The sequence below is a fragment of the Chelonia mydas genome, chromosome 2, assembly GCF_015237465.2.
Source record: "Chelonia mydas isolate rCheMyd1 chromosome 2, rCheMyd1.pri.v2, whole genome shotgun sequence".
Classification (NCBI taxonomy): Eukaryota; Metazoa; Chordata; order Testudines; family Cheloniidae; genus Chelonia; species Chelonia mydas.
Window position 1 is genome coordinate 205,700,838 of NC_057850.1, and position 12,326 is coordinate 205,713,163.

Below are 12,326 nucleotides of genomic sequence, written 5' to 3' on the forward strand. Positions count from 1 at the left end.
AGGCTACATTTGCACTGAACCAAGGATGTGATTTGCAGCCCATGTAGATGTACCCATAATAACTTTAATCTAGTTAGCTCAATAAAAAGAGCAGTCACGATGTGGCAGCACAGTCTGCACAAGCCTGCCTTACCCCCCAGGGTACATAACCACTTGTGCAGCCCACAATGAAGTGCATGCTGCTATGTCCTCACTTCTATTTTTAGAGAGCTAGCTAGATTAAAGTGAGCATGGGTACATCAATACAAGGTGCAAACCACACCCCTGACTACTGTGGTGTAGATGTACCCCCCAGAGTCTCTTGCATTTCCATGAACCTTTGTAAGGTCAGTATTACTACCATTTATTCATCTGCAGTAAGAAGAAAAGGAGTACTTGTGGCACCTTAGAGACTAACAAATTTATTTGAGCATAAGCTTTCGTGAGCTACAGCTCACTTCATCGGATGCATTCAGTGGACTTCATCCGATGAAGTGAGCTGTAGCTCACGAAAGCTTATGCTCAAATAAATTTGTTAGTCTCTAAGGTGCCACAAGTACTCCTTTTCTTTTTGCGAATACAGACTAACACGGCTGCTACTCTGAAACCTGTCATCTGCAGTGTCACTCTATTAATCTTAGTTACAGTAGCTTTCCTTGTCTCCGTTTCCACTTTGCTCATGGCTTTTCTACTGTTGTCACTTGCAATTTCCTTGCTTCCTGCATAAAGTTTTCCAATTGCCTCAGTATTAGCCTTTATGTATTGAAATCAGCATAAAAATAGCAAATGGGTGCAAAATTCTAATTGGCCAAAAAGATGAAGGGGAGGAGAAATGAGTGTAAGTGTTCTGGTCTAATTCTATGTCCCCACAAACCTATGCAGAATCTGCTCTGTAAGTGCTCTATGAATGCCAAGGTGCATTCCAAGAAGGAGCCTAGGGATGTATCCCACACACTGTGACACATGTAACGTGCCCATAGTCCTATGCACCCCACACTAGACGGGTAACTAAGGGCTTGTCTAGATGAACAAATAGGTTCATGGTAAGCTGGGGTATAAGTCATCTACTCTTGTTTCAAAACAGAGTAGATCAAACCACATTACGGAACTTTTAGTGCATGGTAGTAGGGACCACACGGACAGTTAGTGTCCACATATTTACGCAAAGTAGATTTACATCCCAGCTTGCTGCGCACTAACTGTTCATGTAGATAAGCCGGTGTTGTTCTGCCAAAACACCATATGTGGTGGGGAGAGGGATGCCTGAATATTGGCTCAGAACTAATTGCTTTTGCAGCCTTTAATGTACAACTGTTTGGGAGAAAATCAACGTGTGTCTGAATTTGGCCCTTACAACTTTTGCTTATTTCATAATGTTCTCATTTTTTCCATGTGTTCTTCATTATTTTCCTTTTTTTATATAGATCCTCTATTCTTTCAGTTAAACGTGGCTATTTCAGAATAGTTTTCCCCTTTCTTATTTTAGGTTCACTTTCCTAGCTGGCTAATGTGTATTTCAATCTCCCTTTTCCACTTCCTATGCAATTCCCTTTCATTTTCAGTTCTTTCACCAATCTCCCTGGCAGCAACATTTAACATTTTCTGGAGGTGCACCTACAATGTTAACCTTTTTGCTCCCAGTACTATGTTTCTTAACCTCTCTCATCCTTTTCCAACCACTTTCCATCTGGGGTCTTAATCTATCATACTACCTGAAGAAATATACATGAGAGTTAAATATTATTACTGAGGCTGAAATTATTTCAATTCTCAATCTTTAAAAATGTACATTGTTGTCCTTTCTCTGAAAAAAGTCATTGGATGAAAAATGTCTTAAAGAAACAATGACAAGAAATAATGGCATAAACCCTTAAGGAAAATATACTATACACCTGTCTTGCTACTTTTATTAATAAAGACATATACTGGCAATCTTTTCTTTCTACCTCATACATTTTTTCTTGTGCGTCAAGATATTAAATCTCTCTGACATTAAATTATTCATCTCAGAATAAACTCCCCAAAAGCCTGTGTTTAAATGTATTTCATCTTTTTTGTTGTTGTTGTAATTCATACATTTTCCGCATGCATTTTAAACAGTTTCAAGGTCATTTCTAACCGATTCAAATTTGACTGTCAAAAACAACAGTCTAGAAGATTGGGATTGGTTGTTTAGATTCTTTTAGACCCATGAAAATATAGTGTTGATCCAGTTCAAGGAAAAAGCCATGCCTTTCAAAATGACTGATGAACTAAGGATCACACAGGTGGATTAAGAGGACTAAAAAAATATTCTCAGTAGACAGTAGAGTTATGAAGGACTAAGTAATAAAGTCAATTGCTAACATATTTACTGTGGTTGCATGCAGAAGAAGCACAAACCAAACACAGTTACTGCATAACATTTGGCATTTAGAGGCTATATTCCCTCATCCCTGCAGTATTGTTACTGCTCAACACCAACAGGGCGATGGCCTCGGGCACAGAGAAAGAAAAAGGAAACTTGGATTAAGAACAGAACAAATGGGGGAAATTATTAAATTAACATTAAGCTTTCTCATTATTCCATTCCAGGCTGCACATAAATTGAATAGCTATCATTCCTCCCTGGGGTATGCATACCTCCAGCTGCATGCACCCTGGGAGAGAACAATAACCTTTGATTGTAAAAACATGATTTTGAAAATTGGCATTTTGAAAGAATTCATTTTGTGCTTGGTCTTGTCTCATTTTGATTATACTCAGTCTCAATACCAGAAGGAATGTGCTATCATTAGAATGAACCATCCTGCATTTCAAGCACCCTCATCAACAAAGGGCCTGAATTCTTGAAGCTCTTGTCATGTTTATATGCTTCCCGAAGCAGTAAGTGGTTTATAATCAGGAGACAAAAACAACTAAAGCAGATGTATCAGCTATGTTCAGATGATAATGCCAAAGTAGCCTTAAAGTAGTGTATAAAACTGCATATCTGACAGAAACAAACTATTGCTTATCATATATTATATGAATTAAGCATTAATGCAGCACTGCCACACCATATCATGGATGCTGCCATTTTTTCAAGTATTTTTAAACACTTGCATTCCAAAGTGGATATAACCCAGGGACATTTTGTTTAGTCAGGAATGTGCACAGAGGTCACAATAAGCTGTTTAATTTGGGGGAAAGTTTGTTAGACTGTTATGATATTACTGCAGTATATTTCACCAGCTCCCTGAGCAACACGTACCTATAGATCTGTCACATTATCTTCATTCTTTCTTCTTACATTGCCTACAAAAGCTACACTGAGCCTACTACTGCCCTTCATTTCACCTGTGCAACCACACTAACTTCAGTATGGGTGTAAGCAAGGGGAGAATTTAGCCCATCATAGTTATGACCTATAGCTCTCTATGTAGGATTTGAAGCTGTACAGGTAAGCATGCATGTTTTAGGGGCAGTCGGAAGGGGTTTGCTAAAATGTGTCAAAGAACTGGAGTTGCTGATTGTGTCTTTGCATAGAGAATTACAGTGCACATTGGCATGTAGATGAATTGAAGACGTTTCTATTGTGGTTAATGAGTTTTCACTAGAAGGGTCGAAGCTGGAGGAGCTGTATATGTGTGACATGTTCGCACTGAACACCGAGCTTGACAGTGCTTGCCCCTAAAAATAGAACCTGAATGACCCTTGTTGTCTTTGTCAACCGAAATCTTGTGATCCCTGTGACATGGTGTGTTAATTTGGACCACTTTCTCTGCCTGTGGAGAAGAGAGCGCTATCCTAAGGCATCTCTTTTTAGTTGAAGTAGTAGAGATAAAAGGGATGTTGCATCTGCTACAAGCACACATTTTAAACGATATCATCGCCCCTTAGCAGGCTGTTATCATGTTGTTTTGGCAGCAGGAAGGAATCTGTGGTTTTTCTTGAATGTTGCTCTTCTTTATTTAAACTACTAGAAATAACCCAAAAATGACAGAATGCTCTGTCTATAAATAATCATTCCGGTGTAGAGTTATATTAGGAGGTAACTCAGATGGAATGATAACGCCTAGCAGGCTAATCTTAGACCTGTAATGCCACAAGATGAAAATAACTAGGCTAAGAATAACTGACCCATTGGAGTCAGCCTGCTGAAGAGATCCACAATATAGGGCATGTTAGATTTTCATAGATTTAACAGTAATCTGTCATCTTCTTTCCTCAGAATGCTTTTGGGTTATTTTGTGTTTTTAATCAAAAGAAACTGTATTAGTTTATACTGGGTTACCATGTAATGCCATCTGAAACCTCACATGGCAAACACATACACACACGCAGATGTGTATTAATGTTTATATACTACATGATCAGTCATTCTGCCTTCTCACAGCTTTTGCTTTCTCCACAAACACTGTGCAAGAGAAAGGGAAAGAATGGTTAATGCAGAAATGGAAGTTTGATTAAAGCTATGACAATGCAAATTGTATATTAAATGGGGTGAATTCTCTCCTTGCACTCAGTGCATGAAATCAATGGGTTCATACAGAGGTATAAATTATGACAGAATTTGGTTCATACTATCTGCTTTTAAGTGCAATACATAGCAATCTATGGAGTAGAGCTGAAGATTTGAATACATGTGGCTAAAATAATATAACGAAAAAACCAGAAAGAGTTTAAGTCCTCCCCTATTGAAAGTTATCATGCACTGTACGCTACAGAGTTGTTGCTGGTATCAGAGAGTACCTGCAATTCAGTCAAGGAGCAGCTGCAGTACTTTCAATGCCAAGCATTCAGAAATCAAGAGACTGGCTTAAAAGTTTTTTAAAAATATTACATATTGGATTGTTTTTATCTGAATTGGGCGGGGGGGTGGGGGGTTGTGCCTTTAAGCGTTTGTATTTTCACACTTTTCTCCATAACCGTGAGAACTAGAAATTTAAGGAAAGCTGAGATTTTCACATAATCTCAGGTATCCAGGAGCTAAGGCTTTAAGAAAAATATCAAATATCACAAGACACATGATGAAATGAGAATTGGCCAATTCCATGCCCTCTTTTAGGAAAGGTAAAGTCCAAAAGCAGTGTCGCTCAGAACAGGGCCAAGCTAGCAGGTGCTTTCTGTTCCCCTTGGCTGTTCACACAGCTCATTGTAGTATCAATGTCCAGTCTTGCAGCCCTAGAGCAAGCAAAACTTCCACTGAAGTCAATGGAGTTTTCACTGCATGAGGACTGCAGTATCCATAGTACTTTGGCTCTTCTAATTCCATTAAAGGTGATGGCAAGCCTCAGAATTTAAACAGCCGTAACACTGAATAGATCCTACTTTCTCCCTTTGAGTCTGTGGGACAGAAATCACCTGCTAGATTGGCCCTGTTCTGAGCGAGTTTCTGGGTTTCATATCTACAGCAGCAAAATATTCTCTGTTTCTTGGAACATTCTTAATGCTCAGCTTTTCTGCTTATCCTCTTTCCAGAGCTCTAGAGAGAGCCAAAAAGCACAAGTTCAGGGAAACATCAAGCGTTCTCTGTCACAATAGTGTTTTAACAGCCACAGTGCCATTACCTCAAGATCACAAGATCCATACAGCCCCTTACCAATGTAAAATGCTATATGGTATCTAACTGAAATGGACAAATAATTCAAGTTTTTCATGAATATTAGAGATGGGGTTCTCAACCTTTTCCTTTCTGAGCCTCCGCCCCCCACCCCCAACATGCTATAAAAACTCCCCAGCCCACCTGTGCCACAACAACTGTTTTTCTGCATATAAAAGCCAGGGCCAGTGTTAGGGGATAGCAAGCAGTGCAACTGCCTGGGGCCCAACACCACAGGACCCCCACAAAGCTACATTTCTCAAGCTTCAGCCCCAGATGGCAGGGCTCAGAGCCCCAGGCTTCAGCCCCATGTGGTGGGGCTTCGGGTTCCTGCCCTGTGTCCCAGCGAATGTAATGTTGGCCCTGCTTGGTGGACCCCCTGAAACCTGCTTGCAGCCCCCCCGGGAGCCCCAGACCTCTGGTTGAGAACCATTGTATTAGAGCAAATCTTCAAATGAATTGGATTCAGCCATCCTTATGATCATTTTGCATTCACTATACAAGAACATTTGAGCAACTGAGTTTCCTTGGCCTTGGGAAGTGGATTTCAAAGTCACACATGCTAGTATTTGCAGTCGACCATTCACATACTTATCTAACCACAGAACAGAAACATCAAACATGATTTATTCCACTCACCTCTAAGCAATGCAACTTGAATTTCTTGATCAAACCACAGAGTAAAATATTTGAAAATACATGCACTGACTAGATTTCAGGAAATTGCAGATATTTTGGAAGCAGGTAGAGAGGCTGCGTTAATCAAATACGTCATTCTGAATTATTTTACTTCACGGGGAACATCCTTGTGAGCCTGATAAGTAAGAATTATTTTCCTGATTTTACGGGAAAAACTGAGATGTACCAAGTTATGTAACTTGCCCAGGGCCAGCAAGTCAACGGCACATTTAGGCTTAGAACTCAAGCTCTTTCTTGAGCTTTGACCAGGCTTGTAAGCACAACACAACAGTATAGGATCAGAAGAGAAGAATTCTTTATCCAAATAAAAATGCAGGTAGAGTGCAAGGAGGAAGAATGCAGGAATCCATGTTGGAATATGGCCAGGAAAGCAGGACCAACATCCCTACCCTTCTTAAAAAATGGCAAGGAATATTTAATGAATAAAAGGATTCATGATCTTGGGTTTACTTCTCAAAGCCATGTATCCTCAGTTCTCACAGCACGGTAAATCTACGTCTCCCCTCTACACAAAGGCCAAATTCATCACTGGTTAAGCTCCATTTAATCCAATTATTATTGTTCAGTGCAAATTTTTTGCCCTGCTCTAAAAAAGCTTAGTAGTATTAAACATCAATTATTATTGTTCTGGGCAAATTATTTGCCTTGCTCTGTTAAGCTTACTGGCCTTTCACTAGAGATCAGTTTGACCCAACACACTTTCCCCATTTTCAGTGGGGAAATTAACAAGACAAAGTATTTTTTCCTTAGAGAGAAAGAGAGAGAAAGAGAGAAGTTCACTTTCTTATGTCTAAAGTACATATTTGATACCATAATTTTAATCAGTATTGTCTTGTTGAAGAAACCTGCCGAGTACGTGGTAGTGCATTTCAGAGCAAATAGTACCATACATTAACATATAGTACAGTCTTTTTCAAGATCACTGATATTCTTATTGTCTGACATAGGGTGTAGGTGTTTGTAATTATATAGCTTCTTGATTTGGTGCCTATCTGGATTGTCCCATTCATGATTATACTTTGATTGGTACTTATCCAGATCATCCCATTCATAATGTGATTTACAAGCTGAGATGGAGGCAGGCAGGCAAAGCAGTAATTAAGGGAATACCAGAAGTGCTGTTTCACATGACAGGAGTATTTCATATGCCTGGTATTCTTAGAAATTCCTCAGACAGTTTGGTTTGCGAATACATATCAGATGCCCATTGGAAGTGTCTCCTTTGGGGTTGACTCCATCTATCTTAAAAATAGAGCTGAGGAATGCGTGCACAGTGAATCTAGAGATTTGCAAATCTAAAAATCCATTAACTGAGTGCTAAATTTGTGCTAATTCCTAGATTTCTGAAGGATTAAGGGTGCACAGTGTAAATATTTAGAGGTCTAGTCTCTTATGATAAATATGCATAGTGCATTAATAGGAATGGAAGTTACACATGTCTACATGAGAAAACAGACCACTAAGCTATTAGTGTACACCCACAAAAAACCACTACAATTAGCTGACAATTTAGCCACCCTGTCTAACACAGCCATATAGCACCCTAGCAGCCTTAGAGGAGCAACTCTCTCTCCTATAAGCAGTAGAGCAGGTTCTGCTGACACAGATGACTTTCACAAATTTCAGAAACGTGGGGGGTGAGGGTGTTTTCATTTTAAATCACATTAAGGTACAGCAGCATCTCATTTATTATTTGTTGCATAACAGTGTGATAAAATATTATAGAACAAATGGGAGGCGCCTTTCCAGTTCAGAAATATAAGGATCCTTCGTGTTTTATTAGATTTCATCGATTGATGTGACATTTTTCATAAGTTCTGTACAACATCAGTCAACATATAACACTGGACCCTCTAGTAAGACATGTGATGGATTAAACTGCAGACTATGTAAAATGTCAACTAGTTGTATTTTATTTGTGTATTTTAAAGGTCAGCATAAATACTGAAAAATGTTTTTTGTTTTAAACAAAGTAACTTTTAAACTGTTTAAAGCCTTCAGCTGGAAAAGTCTTTTGTCTCCCAATTAAGAAAGGAAGCCATTAAAACATTATCTATTGATTTAGAAGAAGTTTTATATGTTACATGGATCTAACAATACCAGATAAAAGTCAGATGTTATCTGACATTCTTGTCTCCAAGGAAGGAAAATAGAGCTATAATCTCACAGAAAAGTACCAGCTTTTCTCGGGTTCCAAATCAGATAACTGCTGTTATTCAAATGGCACTGACTGGTAGTTCAAGGCAGCACGATGGGCTATGCACTAACTTTCCACCTCTGTAAAACTGTGTTCAAAATTGGCTTTTTTGCAAATGAAAACGAAAAGAGTGGTCCTAGTCTGATTTCTGGGTTATGTCGGTGCCTATTACAAAACCACCATACAACTATTAATCTGTGCACAGTAGGCCAGTGATTATAACAACAGGTCTATGCTTAGGTGGCTTGGCAGAATTGTGAGAAAGCTTGACAGAAATTTCGGAGCCTAGCCTCAGTCTGTGCCGTGGCTTAAACCTTTACACTTATGAACAAATTTACCCCCAGATTTTTTTTTAAACAAGGAACCTGGCACGAGTGGTACAAAACCTATTCCCAAAACACAAAGAAACAGCTTTGGAAATTCTTGAAGAGGAGACCAAAAACTGAGTCACAATGGGAGGGGAAAAAAGCTTTACAACAGAGAAAACGGACAATACTAAGCAGTACTGGTCAAAAGTTCCCTCTCCCATTCCATTATCTCCAGGCTTAAGATTGCATTTAAGCAGTTCTTCAGTTTTTCATCACTTCTCTCAATGTATAATTATTCCTAGGTGGCCTGGGTTTTCTGCAACGGAAATCATTTACTGTGCTGTTAAGACATGTATATATCTTGGATGAAAAGGCAGGCATTCCCAGTTGACAAACTCTCACAACATTACAATTTATTTTAATATCTGAAACCAATATTCTGCTTCTCAGTTCCACCCCAGTATGAAACAAATACAACTCTCAGCTTATCCCTGTCCACAAAACAGGAAAGGAAGTACATATCAAATATATATACTAATCATAGAAGGTTCAACAGGTGGACCAAGGATATGACCATTAGAACAGGCATGTTGCGAAGCAGCAAAAGGGTTTTTTCAGACATGCTCACACTTCAGAAAGTGGGAAGCACTGCCAAGTTTTGTGACTGTTTCAGGGGGGTTAACTAAGATTGAAGTCTATGTGAGCAATTCACAGCAAATTTCACATGCAAGTCTTATGCAAAGCCAACTTTACAAACTACTGTAATAAAGGAGAACCAGAAACAAGGAGTTGAAAGTGCATAAAGCAGATAACATTGTGTCCCCAAACATAATAAAGTTAAGCACTGTAAAACCAAAGCCAGAACCTCACAGTGTTAACCAGAGAGAGACCAAATTTGACTTGCACTCTGGGTTCTTTTACTAAGTTATCTTGTTAAACTCTTGCAACTTAATTCAGTTTCAGTGCATCATTTGCAAGGTCTAAAACACAGATACTACAGAAACTAGAAAATACAAGGTCTTCAAAACTGTGAGATAATATCTGTTATTCTGTAACTGCAGCTTTAAAACACCTGCTTTAAAAACACATCCAACTTACATTTTCAGTGAGTCATCACATCTGACTGGCACTGCCAAGGTTCCCAAATATGTTTAAAGGTACAAACAGGTTTAAAGTAAAGTAATATGTTTAAAGTTATGGGAGCCCTATGTAAGAAAGACACAGATTTACTTTAGAATAACCAAAAATGACAGCATTATGAAAACAGAAAAGGACTTTTACAGAAAACTCTGTCTGTAAATTGAGAAAAAGAAACTTACAAATTGACCTATTCCTGCTTACAAAATGATATATGAACAAAACTGACTAATATGAGTTATATGAATTGCAGCCTGCTGATACGGTCTTGTTTGATGGAGTCTCATTCTGACTGAGCCTGCAATCATTGCAAGCCCCATTTTGCCATCACAGAAAAAGAGAGAAAAAAACCCCGCACTGCATTTTACTTGCTAGTTTTCTTTCTGCTTGGAAGCAGCAGGCTTAAAAGAAAACCACAACAGCAGCAGCAAGTGTTCACATAATATTGTTGTAGAGATAATCATTTAATAAACAGCAGAATAAAAGAACTTGAAATAGAACCAACTCCTTAAAGCAGAAGTGCTTTACTGTGACAGTTTGTATTTCCTGAGAAAGTCACCCTCCAGACAGAGAAGCCTTAGTTATTGAACTGCCTCTTACCTGAGCTGATCATACTGTGCATTCTTTGCTGAGCAAAGAGCTGTTCACGTCCAGAAACTCCATCTGAGGAAAAACACGATTCGCTCTCGTAAATTGTCTGCAGCATATTCCAATCAGTCTGTACTTCAGCTACATGAAAGATTCATCACTGTATACAGGGGCGTCAGGAGCTACCCTCTCTAATCCTACCTCCTTCACAGGGGGGTGGGAGAAATAATAGACTTTGGTAATTAACAATATTTAAGCATTTGAATAAATATCTATTTAAAAAACAAAAGAACAATCCATTTTTACTCTGCCCCAGTCTGCTGCAAAATAATAAGGAGGACTCAGTGGACTATGCACCTCTGAGTTGGAATAGTTGTGTTCTGGAAGCCAACAGCAGGTGGATGAAGAAATGTATTTGTGCTTCAGGCTTTCTTGTGGGGTGGTGGTGGGGAGAATAAAGCCACTTTAAAAAATAAAACCAAATAAGCACCGTTTCCAGGGACTTCAGCCCCTAAGGGCTTAGTTTCAATTACCCTCAGCCTTGACAAGTGTTTCTGTCTCTGTGCCCTCCTCCTTTCTCTCTCTCCTCTTCCGTCTCTCCTCTCTCTCTCTATCTCCCTTTCTCTGTGTCTCTGCAAAGTTGGCTGAAGCTAGTGATAACTCATTTGCATATGAATCAACAACAGTGTGGCCCACAGGCAACAGAAATAGAACAATGGCCAGCCTGAGCCAAAAATAGGTCAAGCATGGCCCAGTGATTGGAGCCTGCATTAATGCACTTAAAAATACCACAGCAAACACAGCTGTCCAGTCTCTGTCTTTCAAACTGCAATTCTCTTGCCAATCCTCAAAAGTAATTAACCCTTTCCCACTGTCAAACTTATTTGTGCACAAATGTATGTTTCTGAGCAGCTTTTCAAGCAAGAAAACAAGACGGGAACTATAAATTAAAATTCTAGATGTCTTTGATTTCTTTCTTTCTCCTCCGATCCTCCCCATGGGTATTTTGTGAAAAGAGAACAAAATGAGAAGGGCTCTGGATTGGTTCTAAAATAATACTGGAAGCTTTTGCTCATAATGTGGTTTCTGCCTCACCCACGCACAGCAATCCAGGCATTCTATTTTTGTTGCCTGTTTCTCTGGCTACGCTGCACTTGGCTGTAGCACTAGAATCTTGCTGCTGTCTTTTAGTTTCAGGTCCTACAGTACGCTCAGAAGCAGTGGCTTCTGAAACCAATCAGACTGCGGTGGGTGGGAGGCATGTTAATGAGGGATCCATTTTTTCACTTTCATTATAAGCAGTTTGTTCATTTTTAGGATGATTGATATAGTCCTAATGTCTGTTTTCAACTGCAGTACCGCATATTAGAGATGCGCTATTCCAGTGATTTATTAGTCTTTGGACAAAAGCTGCACTAGTCTGCCTCTCTCACAGCTTCAGCTCTAAACAATTTTTACTGCAGTTATCTGAGTTTAAAAGGAAACGTGGACTCAAAATAGCAGCTTTTAGACTTTCATAGAAACGTTAAAACTACGTGTTGCTGTGCATCTTGCAAGCTACTGTGTGATGCAATGTCAAGTGTAGCTGTTGCCTACTCCCTTCTCCCCTTACTCCCAAGAACTGTTTATTTGCATTTTAAAAGGCAGGTAGGTGCAGATTATATTTGCTAATTAAGTACAAAGGTCTTTTTCCTGCACACACAGAAGTAGATATGTAAGTCAATGTTACAGATGATACACCTGGTTTCTTTTGGTTCAGTATTGCTATATAGAGTTTGCTATGTGTACGCAAATAGTGCACCATTGTTCTAGCCAAACCATATCAGCTTTTTAATAGACCATATAAAGAGTATAA

The 12,326-nt window shown here is 39.1% G+C and overlaps 1 protein-coding gene across 13 annotated transcripts in view; it reads right to left on the reverse strand.

The window, feature by feature from the left end:
• The window catches only part of HDAC9 (histone deacetylase 9), a 686,372-nt gene that overhangs the window by 339,054 nt on the left and 334,992 nt on the right, over positions 1 to 12,326 (reverse strand). For 5 of the 13 annotated variants that reach the window (XM_043541099.1, XM_043541104.1, XM_043541102.1 and 2 more), the window contains exon 3: positions 10,484 to 10,546. The exons of 1 other annotated variant lie outside the window; for it this stretch is intronic. In XM_043541099.1, the coding sequence (XP_043397034.1) occupies positions 10,484 to 10,546 (63 nt within the window). Of the gene's footprint in view, positions 1 to 10,483; positions 10,547 to 10,828; positions 11,358 to 12,326 lie in introns of those variants that run through there. 7 more of the 13 variants (XM_037890577.2, XM_037890578.2, XM_043541106.1 and 4 more) reach the window with 7 other exon arrangements.